This window comes from Sander lucioperca, chromosome 22 (assembly GCF_008315115.2).
Source record: "Sander lucioperca isolate FBNREF2018 chromosome 22, SLUC_FBN_1.2, whole genome shotgun sequence".
NCBI lineage: Eukaryota > Metazoa > Chordata > Actinopteri > Perciformes > Percidae > Sander > Sander lucioperca.
In genome coordinates this window covers 141,568-160,763 of record NC_050194.1, presented here as the reverse complement: position 1 = coordinate 160,763, position 19,196 = coordinate 141,568, and the positions used below count along the sequence as shown (strand labels likewise).

Here is a 19,196-nt window from a genome sequence, read left to right as displayed (position 1 = left end):
AAAGGCACTCTAAAACTTGCCCCGACAACTGCTGTTTTAGCTCAGGGGACGCTTGTAGTACCTAGCTGCAGCTACTCTGTGTTGCCTGCACTGATTCGGGTCGGGGTTTTTACTATCGGAAGTACTCGCGTAGCTATAGCGATCAAGATTAACGTAAAAATTGGCCGGAATTCTCCTTTAAGGCATGACCAAATCCACTTGCATCACAGGTTCTATAATTTGGCCTCAATCACATCCATACATTCAAGACAGAAGGTATGAGATGCACGAGGTGGGTGCTTGTGGCTCACCTGGTAGAGTGTGTGCCCCATGTACCAAGGTTCAGTCCTTACCGCAGCGGCCCAGGGTTCGATTCTGACCTGCAGTCTTTCCCCTCTTTCTCACCCCCTTTCTGTCTACAACTGTCCTATCAATAAATACAATAGTTAATCATCATAAATGGTGTGTGCTGCGTGTTATAAATTCTCACGTTTGTAAGTAGGCTACGTAAAGTACAGTGCGTACTCCTGCAGTCCAGTTAGGCTTGAAGCTTAATAACATAGAGGAAGTATATGTAGCACACTTTCAACCTATTACTCTTTGTAAATGTGACGCAGGTGATGGGCTGTGATTCCCAGTACAATTGGAGCAAACATACAATGATTATCAGACACTCACCTGATGGAGAGCACAACCCGTAAAAATAAAGAAACACTCCTGCTATGAGGAAATGAAAAGGCACACACACCCTTCTCCAGAGTTAGAGTGGAATTTTATTTCTCCATTCGTGTTCCAAACAATTGGTGACGTACAAAACCAATCAATATGCATATCAAATTAAAGAAGAAAACAGCATAATGTCTTAGTAAGATTGTTCCACCACAAGCATCCAGAACAGCTTGAGTATTAGGCATACATTCTCCAAGTCTCTGATCTCTACAGGAGGAATTAACAGCATTCTTCTAAAATATATTCCTTCATTTGGTGCTTCAATGATGGTGGTGGAGAGCTTTTAAATACTCCAAATTAACTTCAGCTGCTGTGTAGTGAAAGCTGCAACCAGTATAATAATGTATCTTTTGCAGTATTTCATACCAGCAGCACAGCCTGGCTTGGAAACTAGTACACATTTACTCCACACTCCTAAGGCATGACCAAATCCACTTGCATCACAGGTTCTATGAATTTGGCCTCAATCACATCCATACATTCAAGACAGAAGGTATGAGATGCACGAGGGGGGTGCTTGTGGCTCACCTGCTAGAGCGTGCGCCCCATGTACCAAGTTCAGTCCTTACCACAGCGGCCCAGGGGTCGATTCTGACCTGCAGCCCTTTTACTACATGTCTTCCTCCTCTCTCTCACCCCTTTCTGTCTACAACTGTCTTATCAATTAAAGGTCAAAACGCCCAAAAAATAATCTGAATTCACCACCTATGGTGATGTCATGGTGTTGCCAGATCTCAGCAGTTACACAATGTAATCTTAACCGATTATAAAAATGTGATCCAAGTTGTAATAAACTGGAATTGGGCTAAATATTAGCACACATATACACTTCACATTAGCATTTCTACACAGTAGCAGCACTTGAGTCATCCTATCTCACTCCTGAATAATAGTGTCCCTTGTGGTTCACAGCGGCAGTCAAACATTGTATGGTTGCTAAAAGGTTCTAACCCAAACCATGTGGGAGGACAAGCGAGTGTTGGCCTTGAATGTGTGTTGTAGTGTGTCAGACAATCACCTTTCAGGAATCAGAAGAATGCAGAAGTGCAAAATAGGATGTTAGTAACTAACCTACAAACTTAGAGTCAAGGAGTAAACATCATTGTCAGGCCAACAAAGGATTAGGTGGAGAGGACATTCTTTGAATCTCAGTTTCGGTATGTTGTATTCAATTCAATTCAACAAATAACAACAGTTATCTCAAGACACTTTAGAGCAAGCATTTAGTACGACAGTGGCAAGGAAAAACATACTTTTAGGGAGAAACCTCGGGTGGTGAGGAAAACTTCCTTTTAGGGTGAAACCTCGGACAGACCCAGGCTCTTGGTAGGCGATATCTGACGGTGCCGGTTGGGGGTGTGATGAACAGTGGCAATAATAGTCACAATAAAGATAATGGAACTATGACTAGAAATAGTAGTTGTAGTAGTTCATGGCGTAGCAGGGCACTGCAGGGCGTTACAGGGTGTAGCAGGGCACTGTAGGGCATAGCAGGACATAGCAGGGCACTGCAGGACATAGCAGGATGTAGCAGGGCGTAGCAGGGCACTGTATGTATCCTGAGATACGATAGATAATAAAGTACCTTTTTCAGTTGTTCAATTGTCAGTACTAGCAACTAACAACATGATGATGTATTGAATGTGACAGAAATGTTCAATATGAGAAATAATATTATAAAGTTAAAAGCTAAATAGAAGGATTTTTTTTTTACATCCTCAGGGCCACAAGTCTAAGAAGACATCAGATAGGTCAATATTGCTAAAGGCTTGGAGTTGGAGTAGTGGAATGAAAGCTGTATCGACCCGCAGAGCAATGATCTGAGGCTGATGTTACTCCAGCCGACAGATTTCCCAGCAGCACTTGCTCTTGAGGAGTCCTAAAGACGGCACAGATGTGAATCTTTCCATTCCACCTTGACCTTTTGCTGAATATCATGTAGCGCATCAGAATGCCATATACTCTCTCGGCTAGTGAAATATTTAAACTGTGGGAGAGGGCTGCTTAAAGTGCAGTGCCGACTCCCCACGCCTCTATTTTCTGAAAGAAATATGACAGAGGTAGGAACCGACTGCACCCCATATATTTTGATGCGAGCCATTAATCAAACATGGCGATGGGGTGATGGAACCTCAACCTGGACAAACAAAGTGCATTTTGGTAGTCTTTACATTTATGATTTACTGCCTCTGCAATCAAAACTTAAACAACCTCACCTGCTCTATTCCAAAAGCAAACACTGATTATGTTTGAAAGCAGGCAGCTTTTACATCTGTTCTCAGCTTATCTTTCCTCCTAATCACTTCTCATTCCATCAGCTGTTAAAGCAATAAGGAGGGAAAGGAAAAGCACAGGCAGAGGAATAGTGATGGATGGTTTTCTTTATACTCCTTGGAGCAACTGACTGACCACACTTTAACTGGCCTCTATCTATCTATCAGAGAGAGGCATTCTCCAGTGGTGAATCATCTTGGGGTGGTTGGCTCTCTGTCTATACATGCTCATGTCACATACAGAAACACATGGCTACCAGCACACAATACAGAAATCCATCCGCCCCTTTCATTTGACACACACAAGAGGTGATCTTAAAAGTCCATTATAAAGTGACCGTTCACTAAACTAAACTAAACCTTTGCACACAAAACACATGTAGTTTATAAAATACAATGTTTTATTGTATATTAAACTACCCAACAATATATAGAGACCTACAAGTACAGCTGAAATGATTAGATGATTAAACACTTAGTTGATTGACAAAACTGTTTTGATCATGTCCAGTTTCTAAAATGTTAAGATTTTTCTGAATTGAGTACTTTTTCTTTTAATACTTTAAGTACATTTTTCTGATGTAACTTAGGCCTACATACTTTTAGTAACATTTTCAATGCAGGACTTTTACTTGTAACAGAGTGTTATTTGTACTTTTACAGGATCTGAATACTTCTTACACCACTGGTCAGGCTTAACGTTCTGCACAAAAGTGCATGCAAGACAAGCTGCTAATGTTAGCCTAAACCCTGATATAGTAGCATTTTGGCTCTCACGCAGTGGATGTGTCTGTCCTGAATTTTTTAGACTGTAACCTGTAACCCCACAAAATAATGTTACTAATGATTTACTGTTTGGCCTTGGAAGAATGCTTACTGTAGATTTTAAGCTAGTTCTGAAGTCAGTAAGCTAACTCTCTCTAAAACACTGTTTAATCCTTTGCTTACAGTACAATTCGGCACTTTTGATTTTCGTTTTGGAAAGGCGTTGCTAGATGCTACTCAAACTCCCAAATATCGCTCTAGAGCCCAGTAAGCCTATACATAGCTTGGGCATGTGGTTAAGTCCAAAGCTTCACAGGCAGACCATCTCTCGTAGGGGTTAGTGAACAGTCGATTATGATAACAGGAAGTTTAAACCTTCCAAAATCCAAAAAGTGTGATGATGCTTTCATGAAATTCTGGCCTAAAGCTCACCATGGATGCTGTTTATTTATCTCCAGAGACATATACCAATATTACGTTTTTTCCTTGTTCTATTCTCCCAGTTCCATGTTAGTACAAAAAATATAGATTGAGGAAAGCTCGTTTGGAAGACACGTTTTTATTTTTCCCAAATAGGCCACAGCTGAGTGTGGGAAGTAGGCTGCTCCAGACACATATGACAGAGCTTTGAAAGCCAACAGAGCCACTTCTTAACTGTTTAACCAGCTAAATTCCTCTCTAATGTCTAAATGCTGCACTGGGTAGCCTACCATGCACTTGTGCCCTATCAGTTTCCTGATAGCACACACAACAGAAAGTCTAAACATGAATGTTTTAAGGTCTGGTATTCCTTATATTAACCACCACTCCCCACCTACCTCCCTCTTCCCTGATTCGGTATCACTATTGCAATTTGTGATTGGAAGTTAGCCTGGCCAAAACAAATGCAGCCTTATCTCTACGGTGCAGAGGCAAGAGCAGTTACACAGAAACATCCACACACAGGCTGAGATTAGAGAGGAGACTGTTCCTGGGCTTCCTATTATTAGAGCAGAGGTTTATGGTCGGATAGAGCTGCAGGGAATCACTGAGATTAAATTACACAGACGGGGAACATCAAATACAGGAGAAACTTCCCAGGCTCTGGAGAGAACGATGGGGTTTGGATGAGTCGGGAATAAAGAGGGAGAGATAACGGAGCAGTGTGAGAGAGAGATGTATTACACCAAACCCATCTCCATCAACTCCTCTACGCTCGGTTGTCCTCAAACACACCACCAAGCAAGGCCTTACTACAGTACACAGCCATTGAAACTATACAAATGTGCCTCATCACAAAAGGGGCTCAGTGAGTATTTAACGGCAATCTTGTGGCTGTAATTTTATCGAAGCAGTCTTTCAAATGTCTTAAAGGGTAAATGGGCGGTTCACCTAAGTAACAAAAACATATCGTTACACTTTATTACTTTAATAGGTGTATATCACATTGAAAGTGTGTTACAACTGGGGCTGTAACTAACTAACCGCCTAAACTAAACTAATTCGGGGTCGGGTTGCGGGGGCAGCAGCTCCAGCAGGGGACCCCAAACTTCCCTTTCCCGAGCCACATTAACCAGCTCTGACTGGGGGATCCCGAGGCGTTCCCATGCCAGGTTGGAGATATAATCCCTCCACCTAGCCATGGGTCTTCCTTGAGGCCTCCTCCCAGCTGGACGTGTTTGGAACACATCCCTAGGGAGGCGCCATAACTAACTAACCATTACTTTCTTTATTGACTAACTTGTTATTAATTATTTTTTTTAAGTAATGAGTAAGCTGGAACCAGTGAATGTTTATGCTTGATTAAAGATTAATCGATGATAAAAATGTGTTTTTGGTTGGACTAATCAATCATCTCAGCGCTAGACCTTTTGCATGTCAAAATACCTTTTGTCTGTGCCTTACTTGGGCTTTCCAAATGATCAGATGATTGTAAAGATAATCTTAAATTACACATTAAATCATCAAATTAAACATCAAATCCTTCCATCAAGTCCTTAATCCTCCAGATTAATGGAAACAATGGAGATAAAACCAACTCTGATAGCTCACAGTTCAAACATTTAGCTGCAGTACAGAGATCTGTGGAAACTCATGACACTGCCATTTTCCCACTGATTATTTGTATAGGAGCCAATACCTGAGGACCCTGAGGTGTTTCCTCAACCTCTAACAAGGTTATACCTGGGAAGGCAAGGCATTTTCAGTGCATTTATTTGCCTTTGGTGAATTGCCTGGGCCTAATTTAACAGCTAGTGCACTCCTTTCAGCTCCAGCAAGCCATTATCAGCATGAAAAGGTGATGGAAATTTGTTGTCATGGCTACATGGTTTGCCATCAATGTAGTCTGAAAACATCTGTGTATCTCACTCCTTTTTTCTCTGCCCTTTTTTCACCCTTTTCTTCATGCAGACCTGCCTGCTGTTCTTGCTTCTCTTCATGCCTCTGCTTGAGAGGGCAGGATACATAACTCAAGAGCAGGACGACCAGGTTCCTCAAAAGGTGATTCATTCCTCTTCAGGCGTTACGTCAGCGCAGGTTATGATGCAGGTGTGAGTGGAAAGAAATGTTCCATGCCGTATTAGCATACAAGTAGTCCCTGCTGTGAAGACAGGCATGGTTGGCTGGTGGGAGGAGAGGATTCTCCTACGATGACGCAGAAACCCTGGAAGGTCTATTTTTAAACCTACTGAATTGTGCAACACCCTTTCGGTACCGTAACCTTCAACTGCGCCGTCAAACCAAAACAAACAGAGACAGCGAGGCAGAGGAGGAGAGAGAGTGCAATGGCAACAATAAATCCAGCTCTTTCTTTTCCTCTCAAGCGTATAGAGCCACAATGAAATATGGATTATGACTGCATATTGCTGAGATGCGGTGCTTTTAGGTTGAATGATTGTCTGGCTTGGAATAAGAATAGGGTCGAATGGATGATCCCCACTAAAATGACTTGGCAGCACTTGAAAGCAACTACTGACTGAGGTTCTGTGCTGGCCAAACACAGCACAGCCTGTATTCATTAAAGTCTCAGCTCCGGGTTTATCAGCAAATAACACAAAGTGAATGGGGCTCTTTTATATCTGCTTTATCTTCCCCTCTCTCTGGTCTTTTTTTTCTTTTCAATCAGGTGAAATGTTGAGCTTCCTTGAATTGCAGATGTGCTTCCCGCTCGCGTGGCAGTATGTCTGGTCCACAAGCCTCTGAAGTGTCACTCCCATACTGTACGCCAAACTCAATAACCAGGAACAGGTGCTAACCTCACTTCCTAACATTCATGAAGGTACCAGCTCTGAACACAGGCTTAATATAGAAGTGTTTGATCAAGCTCAAAAGCTACCAGCACCTATAGACACACAATGACAGGATGGAAAATGTGTAATGATTTATACCAGATTACATAATTCACCTCTGGCATTTTGATCTAAAATCATCATCTGGTATTAACTACAATCCCAAAAATGCTGGGTTTCCCTGCCAGCTCATCTCTATGTTCCCTGGTATTGTGCTGAACTACATAGACCCATCTTTCTTTGCTGGAAGCCTTGTAATTCACAGCTCTGTGTTAAAATATATCATCTGTACTTCAGGATGACTCTACAAGTGAAAAAGTTTGCCAATGTGGTGACATCATTCAGCTTTAAAATGTTAATTCCACTTAAAGCTTTAGTGTGTAACTTTTTGATATTAATGGACTTCCATTACATTCAAGCCATTGCCAAATGAGTTGCTACAAAGCTAATCAGCTTGTGGACACAACTCTCTCTGTATTTCTCAGTATGACTATGTTCAGAAAATGGTGTCCTCCGGCGACTTTCGCTTGCAGAAACTTGAGCGAAGATAATTACCTCTTCTGAAGAGTCCATCAGGTTTTTTTTAATCCTCCGTGTCCTCCTTGGCTACAAGTAACTGTGTGGAGGAGGGGTGGGCGGTGGCGATCACGGAAGGCTTGTATCATGCGGACGTGCCGACAGTTTTGTTGTCATTACTTATAATTCCACATGGGGGAGACAGAAACTACGCACTATAGCTTTAACGGCAGGGTTGGTAACTATTTCCAATATACACTTTTTTATGTATTGTTTGAAATGGTCTTTACACCCTGACAGCTCTGAATAAGGAGTGAAAAATCCGTCATCTTTAGTTGCTGTGATCCTGTAAAAACGTCCACCAATCACTGCCATGCGGTCCGCTTGGAAAGAACCAATGAAATGCCTCCTTGCCCCGCTGTGGGTACTCTGCCTGAGCCCAGAGCGCGTCGTCAGGCATTGCTAATGGTAGTCATGTGTGTTTTAAACATACGGTATGATAATCAGTGTTTGCTTACCAATGAGGCACAAAGTAAAATTGTGGTCCTTTCTCCGCTCTGCTCTGAAGCAGCGACGCATCGGTGCTCGTGCACCTCTGTGTGTGTGGGTCGGAGCCCCGAGGAGATGCTACTTTCAAATCTTGCTCGCTTTTCAACATTGCCAACCCTGGCTTTAATTTATTGCATTAGAATATTTAATTTAGAAAACAATCTGTCTGTCTGTCACTCAAGCTCCTCTTTTTTGTCAGAGAGGAAAAAACCGCTGGTACCACAGACATATCCGCAGGAGCTGGGACCAACCCTCTCCTCATCATCAGCAGCCTCTCTCGCGTACAGTCTACGGCTGTCCACAACAGCGCACTCCAGTGGGCCCTCCTCCTTCAATTCGGCGGCCTCCACATCCACAAATGGAGCCCGAGATCAGAGACTGGACCATCACTTGCCTCCAATGATTTCTGAAAAGGAAAGGCATTTTCTTCCACTGCAGTGATAATAATGCCATATTGGACATCTCATCTCTACTCAGCCTTCATCATTAGTTCAGCAACAACAACCACTGCAACGTTTCTCAGATGATCTCAGCTTTCTTTTTTTTTATTCCTTTGTTTGGAGGCTTCACAATATTCCTGTGCACAAACATCCTTTCATCCCAATATCCCTTCCTTCAGTCACTTACAGCAACATGGCTTCTGCTACTCCATATTCTGTCATAGCCAAATGGCAGCACGAGAGCCTCGTCCAGCAAGGGACCCCACCACAGGCTAATCAAGTTGGTAATTCTCGGCCTCCTCCTTCATTTCCAACTGGTCTTTCCTTTCCTTTATCCAGTTAATACCGAATGAGTCGACAGACGAGAAAAGTTGGTGTGCAATAATTTCAACCACTTGGGCTGCACTTTCTAATTTCCGCCTGCTACCGATCTACTCCTTCTGCGGAGGTGCTCATGCCAGGAGTATTTGTCACCAAAATCCAACCACACTTGCAGACTGACTAGCACAGCACTTCGACACAGCCATTAAGGTAAATGTCCCTGCCACCGCTTTACAAACAGTTTGTTCACTTTCTCATCAATGGCTTTACACATGGTTTCCATCCAGGCATAGAAGTACTTTCTGACACTTCCCACGTCTGCCACAACCTTCAGTCCACTCTCACAGAACCTCACACTGTTGACACCTTATTGGCTAAAGAAGAAGCGAAACCCTTCCTGTCAAACCTTTCAACTAAAGGTACAGCCATCCTCTCTCCAAGATAGAGGATGGTGCATGCAAAATTGAAATGCATCTGTGGCAACATTTTCTCTCTTGTTTGAATGGCATATGCTTCTTCTAAGACGACTTTATCACTCAACCCGAGGACCGTCAACTTCACACGGACACTCCTTCTATAGGTTTCGGTAGCTACTACGTGGAGAGAGATGGTTCGCTTCTGCTTGGCCCTCAGAGTTCAAATCTCTCGCCTCGGAGTCAATGAGGTATAGCTCGCGAAGCGAAGCGCAGACTAAGGAGAGAAAAAAATCTGGTGTTCCACCATCCAGACCTACTTAGCAGGAATCAACTTCTTCATCAAACTAGTCACTGGCCTCACCCCTTTCCCATGTTACAATGTTAATGAAAGGCTTGTGCAGAGCAGGAACCTGCTCTCACAGTTATACGCTTACCACTCACTAATGACTTCGGCTTCCTGAGGTGCTCCGAATTTGCCTCGACTTCATCTGCCTACAATCCCAGACATCCCCATCCACACTTCTGACTCTTTCATATTCACACTCTCTATTCAAAACAGACCAACTGGGAGTCTCTTTACCTATCTACATTTTCCACCTCGACTCCTATCGTAGCCCATATAAGCCACTGACCAAATACATCAGCTTTAGGTATGCCGCCAAGGCATCAACTCATCAACTCATCACCTACTCTTTTTCACCGAAACGGGGAAAATGGCTGCTCAATTGTGGTTCCAGAAGCACAGGCTTATCTTCAGAACACTATTCGAGCCATTCCTTCCGCATTGGCACAGCCTCCACTTCAGCCAGACTGTGCATCTCAGATTAAACCATACAGGTGCTCGGCCACTGGTCATCTCATGCATATCACTGCTACATCCGCAACAATCTTAATGATCTCCATCAAGCTCACACTCAACTCAGCTCAATTTTAAATCTGACTCTTTTGTGGGCCTCTGATCACCTTGGGTGGAAACACGCCTGAGACGAACACCCACACTGAGTCTCTAGAGTCACTTCAGTACGTCCTACCAGACCAGTCTAACAGATGACATCCTTCTTCCTCCTACACCTTTCCCTTTGACATTTCCATTAAACTTTTAAAAAACCTCAAACTAAAACCAGTGTCCTCATCCTTTTTGGCCTGTGAGCCCTTACAAAACAAGCAGGGTCTAGTTGCAGTTCAGATGTCTTTTTGGTGAAACTAGCAGTTTCACCAAAAAGTTATTTTCCCTCTAAACTCAGATGGTTTCATTTAAAAAGAAAAAAAACAGTGTGAGGCCCAAATATTAGAGAAACAACCACAAAAGATGAAACACATCTAAAAAAAAAAGGTATTTTTATGGTTAAAGTTCGCAATTAAATATTTGGTTAAGCCATTTTTTCACATTTGTCGTAAAAACTTGAGAGGGTTGAAAGCGAATAAACACATTTTCCAAAAAAATGTCAAATTTAAATTTGTCATACAATTGCTATCACATTTCCTAATTAGATATTTATAAAGTTCAAGTTATTATGGCCTGTCTTTGCTTCCATAGATATTATTTTACACAGCATTCCCCTTAGCTGAGAACACCCTTCAGAACAAACACAAGTACTGCATGTTGAGTGCACAACACTGCTGGGCGTGTGAGAGATACGGTATAATAAGGATCTGTGTGTAATATATGACGCTCACGTCAGGAATGTATCTCTCTGAGGCAGGGGGAGAGCACACTCTGGAACAGACAAGATGGAGTCACAGCAAGGCAACACCCCACACCCTGGGAGTCTCCCAGCTGGGGTGACACCAGACCATCTGTGGGCCTGTTTATCCTAGAGAGCTGAGGTGGTCATGTGGAAATGTGTGTGTGTGTGTGTGTGTGTGTGTGTGTGTGTGTGTGTGTGTGTGTGTGTGTGTGCATTTTGAATATGGCTTCCCACTCAGGCTGCAAGGCTTGCAGGACTTCAATACCTATTAAAAAGTGACAATTTGGGATGAGAACTAAAATAGTTTATCTGGTACAGGCTGACCTATTTAGTCACAGCAGTGCATACAATGCAAAATGGACTTTGGTTTGAGAAGTTGAGTTCCAAAAATAGCATCTGACTGGATATGCACCTTGATACCATACTATACTGACATTACACTCACTTTAATACATCCCAGATAAATCTGCACAATTATAGGGAGTAGACAATCAACCACAAAGGGTGTGTAATCTGACAATAAACCAGATATGAAAGCAAAGACTGGTATCCCTATACACTAAGGCATTGACGTTACACACAGCATTAACTAGGAATGTTTTAAATGCGTGTCTTACAAGGGTAAATTTGCAACTTGCAAAAAACGCTTTTCCATCTAATCCTCCGCGAGCTACTCCCCTGAGCACCGGAGGAATTCATTTCCAACGTCTTAGATTCTGAGCAATATATTTGCCACACCAATCTCAAGTGAGATTTTGTTTACTGCAAACAGAATTCAGAAGTAGACATATGCTTTCAGGCTGTATGTGTTTTAGCTTTCTAATGGCTGCATCACACACTTCTAAAGCCTTATAGCTATGACTGTCTATACATACATAAAGATACAGAAATGCAGTAGTGGTAAATAACTAAGTAGATTTACACCAGAACTGCAATATACAATGTTTTAGTACTTGTACTTTACTTGAGTATTTCCATTTTATACTACTTATACTACTATTCCACTAATTCAAATGGAATTATTGTACTTTTTACTCTGCATCTATCTGACAGCTATAGTTACTTTTCAGATTAAGAGTTTACATTACAAATATATGATAAGCTTTTAAAATACAATGCATTTCTAAAGATAAAAACATTGGTCCTCAACCTTATAGGCCTGTGAGCCCTTACAAAACAAGCAGGGTCGAGTCTATGAGTAGTTAGCAGTTGTACCAAAAAGTGATTTTCCCTCTAAACTTCTCAGATGGTTTCATTTAAAAAAACAAAAAAAAACAGTGTGAAGCCGAAATATTAAGAGAAACAACCACAAAATAAATATAAATTAAAAAGAATCTTTTTTTAATACCTTATATTTCATTTGCTTAATTTGAACAAAAACCTAGATGTGAAAACAACACACTGTCACGGTAAAAGCATGTGTCACATTTTGTTAGAATTAAAAAACAATATCTTAATAAGTGAGCTTTAGAGGTATAGGCACATTTTGCTACCTTGACACAGGCTAGCTGTTTCAGTCTTTATGCTAAGCTAACCGGCTGCTAATTCCAGCTTCATATTTACTATACATTACTTACATACTATCCATTTCTCAGCAAGAAAGCGAATAAGCATACTTTTGTGTTGAACTATTCCATTAAATGGCAACATTATAGTTAAATTTCGCAAATGAAATATTCAGTTGCTTCTTTTTTCAGATTTAGTAATCTCACATTAATAATCTCACTAACCCTCAGATTTATTCTAGCTAGCAACTGTATAAAATGTTAAAACTAGCTCGATGTCAACCAGCTACAATGGTAAAATGTCAAAGTTTTCTTTCCATATGAATCAGACAGCATTACAGAATGAAAGTAATGCCATACCAGTGCTATAAAGGGCACTTCAGTATTTGTCATTAAGTCAGGCATTTAAGAAAATAAACACTCATACAATAGTCATTCATGAGCATCTATAACAGGCTTTAGGTGTTTAACTGGCAAGGGTTGGTCATCCATGACATTTTTGCGTACATAAGTCTTTTGACAAAGAAGGGAGGAATCGTGAAAGCATAAAAACACACAAGCTATTTCCTCCTCAGACCTTTTGAGTCATCCAGAATTGCAAATGTGATGTCTTTGGTGATTGAAGCTGTTTGAACTCTAACATTGGCTAATATTTGGCTGGTTCTTTACTCTGCTCTGTCCTTCACATGACAACCAAACAGTGGGATTGTTAACACTCCCATACTGTTACTTTAATTGCTGTTTTCAAGCATGTAACATACCATATCCACCCTGAAATAAAGAAAGAGCTGTCCACCTGTCTTTGCAGCCATGTCAATGTGGCTACTCCCACATTCTTACCACCTTTAAACCCAGAACAGAGCCAAAGTTTACAGTACATACAGTACACGCCAGGCATTGCTATATAGATTTCACAGTCAAGTCTATTTTTACCTCAAGTTGCCCTCATGACAGTGTGTCAACTACTAGCATGTGACCGTCAATACTATTATGAGCTCAGGGAGAGGATTGCCCAATGGCGAAGTCTGCCAAGGGTTAAATATTTCAAATAAAAGTCAGTTTAAACAAGCAATAAATAAGTCCGCTTTCCACAAATCATGTTCAACTGTAGTTTATTTTATTAAAAAGACCAGGGTGCAAATATGAAATTAAAAAAAATAAAGACAAGCATATAATTTTTAAGCATTTAATACAAACTTAATATAAACTATTTCAGTCCCTCTTGACATGTAAGACACTGACTCAAAATACTTTGTTATACCGTATTTTTTTATCAAGTATTGCACAATGTAGGTACAAAATTAATATTCATACGATTACATTTTTGTCCATTGTATAGCAAAATCTTTTAACCTCATAACAGAAAATACAATTCATCTTTCAGAAAAAGCAAATACTCCTACACTTGAATTCCACCACTAAAGGTGTATACCACAATCTTTAGAATATTTGATGTATTTTTTTTTTTTAAAGATGGATTTCTTTAACAATTATCTTTAAAAAAAAAAAAAGAAAAAACAAAAGCTGCTGCAGCCATCACAGATCACTGGAGTAGTAAAAAGATATAAATGCAACACCATGTCATAGAAACAATATATACTCTGATATCTTACAAACTCTGTACTAAATTAAATTATACAATTAGAAAAAGACCAAGTTACCCCACTTAGTGCCAATCCATAAAAATCAGCCTCGTCTTACCACCTGTAAAATACTGTAAGAGGCCAAAACTTTTAAGTTTGTATTTTTTTTTTACATTTTTTGAAGTAATTTTTTCAACATGGTAAAAAATGTTGTGCTTGGTTGGCAAAAAGGAAAAAGAAAAACAATGATGCATGTTAATTGAAGTAACCAAGCTTGGATGTGTTTGTACAACAAGCTTTTAGTAGAAACAAACTCAAGGGGCCACAGTAAAAAACACCCTTGGGCACATGCGCTTGACTGACTAGACATATCTTTGAAAGTCCAGGTTCTAAGTGTGCGTTTTGTTTTTCCTTCTCTTTGAGCCACCATCATTCATAAATAACATCTTCATGATGAGTTTAGTTAGCCATGACTGGCTGGAATTGCTGGTTAGAATACTGCATGTTGCTCAGACTAAAGTTGAGGCCATCCATTAGGGACTTGTCGTTGAGGCTTCCGTAGGCCGCAATCACGTCAAAGGCATTGTTGTACTGCAGAGGGCCGAGACCCAGGGAGCCCTCCCCAGGGAACACGGCTCCAGGGCTGGCCTGGCCCTGGAGGTTGGGAAACACAAACTCCTTGGCATTAGGAGAAAGAGCAGAGGCCTTATGCTGCTGCTGCTGACCCAGGCCCAGCCCGTACAGCGAGTGCATGGAGGTGGAGATGGCTTTCTGCTTCAGTAGGGTGTTGACATTCAGACCCAAGTTATTGGTGGGGGAGCTGCGGGCTACCTTGCTGCTACTGCCGCTGTTAGTGTTGTTGCCGCGGCCGCTGCTCTTCATCTTAGTGGAGCCGAATTTGGTGGCAGCAAAGGTGGCAGTGGTGAAGGTTAAGGGCTGAGTGGAGCGTGGCATGAAGGAGGGGCTCACGGCAGCAGACTGCCCGAAAGGAGGGGAGGGGGAGCTGGACTCTGAGGAAGCCCCAACAGGGTCGCTGATTGGCATGAAGACCTGGGCCTCAGGATTAAAGCTGTTCTTGATCTCCTTGTCCAGCTCTGACCCGTTCTCATTGTTATCATCCACATATAGCACCTTTACCGGTCCCTTCTCCCCAATCTGGTAGGAAACCTCAAACGGGTCGATCCACACACTAAGGTCCTGAGGGAGATTATTCCGGACGTCTTCAATGTCCAGCCCGCTCTCTTTGGCTGCCTGCTCCACCACAGGGTCCACCTTCTCCCCTACATGGATGCACCTGAACCCTGAACCTTTGTATGGCTTATCCGGATACCAGTGGCCTTCATATTTTTTCTTCAGCTGCCTCTCGAGCTCTTCGCCGAAGATATTCACACGTCGTCGAGGGAGTTTGTTGTATAAATAGGAAATAATAAAGTTGAGTGCTACTTGAATTTCAAGCTGCATAGCTGCTTCAGTGGCAAGGGTGATTCTTTTTCAGTCACAGAGCTGCTTTTTCTGAGCTTTGCAAAAACCTCCACGGCAGCAGTTTATTAGAAAAACTGTGATTGAGTGTTTGTTGCCAAAATGAATATCCTTCCTGCAACAGAGTTAGGTTTAGGATCCTGAAATGGAGCAAAAAATAATAATTTTATAAGTATATGAAGCCATTAAATTAAACACCATTATGATCAATAACATTCTATCTCTATTAGCTTCTAGTAACATGACCCTTTAGTCACCATCCACTCCCCCCTCCCTGCAGCAGTGCTGTATCTCAGCTGTACAATATAAACAGCTATAAATAAACGAGGCCACTGACTCAGAGACGGTGTCAGCAGTGTGTGTCCCCCAGCGGTCTAGTGTGACAGAAATACGCAAGCATGGTTGACCTCTGCGGAGGGCGGTGGGTCTGATGGCAGGTGTCAGAATGATTTTCGATTGCCTCATTTTAGCACGCGGACATGTTAAAGCAAAACTCCAACCTCGCGCGTCCAAGTGGGGAGAATGATATTTTTTTTTTCAACCTAACAAGACTAACGTTATTCTAGTCCCTTCCCGTGCACCGACTGAGCTATAACGTGAGAGGAGCACGTACAGGCTTGTGACGAAGACTGCCGTTACATAAGCAACATTCAGAGTCTAGCCACATAAAGCCCTTTCTACATGACGACAGTGACAATAAATACTAAAACGTATCTTTCTCATCATGTTCGGCTCTGATACAGCCGAACAACGAGCGTTAGCTGGAAAACTTAATGAAGGGTGTGAACAGAAATGTAGCTTGCTAGCCATGTAGAAGCCAGATAACGTTACTGTTAATGTTTATCGCGACCGGCTGGTTATCAGTGTTACCCCGCGGCAAGCCAAATATAACGTTTTACGGACACGTACAGCAAGTGGTAACGTCACTGTTAACAGCAAGAAAAGAAGAAAATTCGCATAAATCTGGACTGACGACCGTGTTGGTTGATAGCAAGCTACGTAACGTTAGCATTTGAATTAGCTAAGGCTACAGCCTGAATATTCGACTGTAAAACCGACATTCAACACCATTAAGTGGCAGTTTGAGAATCAATAGGATACCAACAAAATAATGCAAAGTGTTTCAGTTTACGATAAAACAATTGTCATGCCGAATTAAATTCATATTTACTTACATGGAAATTCACAGCAGGTCCTTCTTGCACTAGCCAGAGTCCGCTCCAGCAAACGTTATGCTTGTACAGCCTCTAGGGTTGTTTTCTAAAGTAGATACAAAATTATGTTGCCGTCGTCGTGTCTTTATAATGCTCCAGGCGATTTTGCTTCTGTGGGGTATAGTTGAATTCCGATTCACACGCTTGCAAACTAACTCCCCACAGCCTGGGAGTTTTTACAACTCTACTCTTTAAAACTTGGGCTGATTTGTTTATATAGTAGTCCTCCGCCACGGACATGGAGGAGGTGGTGATGCGGCTCACAGAGGTCAACACCCAGTAACGTGTTTCTATTGGCCAAACGCGGCCTCGTAATCAGCAACCACCCTAACTATCGCTGTGATTGGATGATTTTGTGCTCAATCAACCACAGGGTTCTATTTACGGTAGTGGTTTGCCGTTCATGTTCTCTGGACTATTTTATTCGAGCAGGTTTTTATCTAAAATATCTTTTGAAAGCCTTGTTTGGGTCGTATGGTTCCTGTAACACCATAAAAAAATACTAAAACCATCATGGTTGTAGGGGTAAAAGACTGACACGTCCGCACTCTGCACGTCTGTTTTATGTGATGCCAAGCCTTCTTAAAGGCCCTCTGTCCTCAGTTTGTGCTCAGCCATGCATGAAATATATGGCTGAACAAGGAGTCTACTGTAATGATAATACTCAATAGTCTGTATAATTACTGTTACCAGCCAGAGTAAACTGAAACTGAAATAAAACCACATTTGACTCTGCTCTTCCCACTACAGGGTTAAACAGAGCTAGATTGTCACTGTGGCGGAGGGACACACCTCTCACTGGTTGTGCTCCTGCTCCTCACCAATAACATTTTACTGTTCCTGGACCCAGCTGTAGCTGTGTATCCAAACCTAAAAGCATTTGCTTACTGAGAGTACTGTTCTATAATACAGCACAATTTCCACCACTTTAAAAACAGATGGAATCTCATAATTGCCATCTGTGTAAATATTGACATTCTTTTCCCAGTGTGTAGGCCTACCTGTGATAAAATTATCTTCATTATACACAATCGCTCTCTGGTGCCTGCATGATGGGTTCTTGTTTTCAGCAGTGCAAGGCTGAAGCTGTCCCCTGTTAGCCCTAAGGTGTTTGACACCACAGTCTGTCCTTACCTAACATGGGCTCCAGCACTGTGTGTTTGCACAATAAATACAATGCCACATGAATTGTACAGCTGGGAGTGAGGGGGCAGGGCAGGGGAGGTGGAGAATGTTCTTTGGAGGGGGGAGCTGATACACAAAAGTATTTCCTGACTCAAAAACACACTCAAATGGTGTATGCCATATTTGTAAATGTTACATTTGAGAGGTTATTTGTAAGAGAGCTGACTATTCATAGCATTACTCCTTTTCTCAATCAAGTATATGCAGATCTCTGAAAAAATAGTTAATGTATACATTAACCCCATATGTATAGATATTGAGGTAAATCGTGGTTTATCACAATGCTACGGTCGATGTTTAGCTCAGTACCACCACGTCCCAGTGCCATAAACAAAGTGCTATCAAATGCAGTCAGATCGTAGCCGGAGGGCTGCAGGACGCTGCAGGCCCAATGGAGAGTTCTTACAGCCTCCAGATTGAGTCTCAGCAGGTGTGAGAGATGAGTCCCTCCACCACCGAGGATCTCATGTGATGGATGACCCGAGCACAAACTTAACACACCATGGGAGCCTTGGAGACAGCACAGCACAGGAAATGTGTGACTATGACCAAATGTTCAAACATGTTTCAATTTGCACTAGGCTGCATCACTATTCAACAGAAATACGTTTTCCCAGCAATGTAAGAAAAACCATGAGCAGATCCAGAACCCCTCTGCTCATTCTCCCACTGTGTCTACTCAGTAACTAAGTGTTAGTTTTGGCGGTGGGTAGGTGGTGCTTAACAATGACCTATTTGTTATTCTCCACCAGAGTATGGATCTGGTCAGTGGCGAAGGTTTCCTCCTGTTGTTGTGAGTCCGTCTGGCTGGGACCTGGAGGTAAACACAGCTAATGATGTGAGATGTTTTAGCATGACTCATGCAAATTTTTTAGTGAAGTCAGTTCGTAGACATTTTATCCTTTCTCTTCACAAAGCTGTGAAATCCTTTTCTCTTCTTTCTGGCTTTGTAGCTGGACACAAGCGCTGTTAAATTCCCAGATGCGGTCACTGGATATTAATCTGATATGTGACATGCTCAATACTGCAGGGTTGGGGGAAATGTAACAGACAATATGAATGATGTGCCTCTCTGTGTTTGCTTACTACCAGTAAGAAATGAAAATAACAGCCATTTTATAAGGAAAGAAACTGGGTTCTTGCATACTGAACTGAAATGGCATTGGTCATGTGAGCATGCTGTATAATGAAATCTGTCAAAGACAGCATTCATTTCTTTTGGTTGTTTGACTAAAACTAAGAGAGCTCGAGTACATTTATTAGATCCTGTTCTTTCTAGTGGACT

At 41.9% G+C, this 19,196-nt stretch overlaps 1 protein-coding gene across 1 annotated transcript; it reads right to left on the bottom strand.

Annotated features, from left to right (window-relative positions):
* Positions 1-13,545: 13,545 nt before the first annotated feature.
* LOC116044108 (protein Tob1-like) lies at positions 13,546-16,947 on the bottom strand. Its single transcript, XM_031291145.2, has 2 exons — positions 16,688-16,947; positions 13,546-15,652 (listed from the first exon to the last, which is right to left on the bottom strand). Exon 2 carries the CDS (start codon positions 15,492-15,494, stop codon positions 14,493-14,495), a length of 1,002 nt encoding a protein of 333 aa, XP_031147005.1. The 5' UTR covers positions 15,495-15,652; positions 16,688-16,947; the 3' UTR covers positions 13,546-14,492.
* Positions 16,948-19,196: the final 2,249 nt, after the last annotated feature.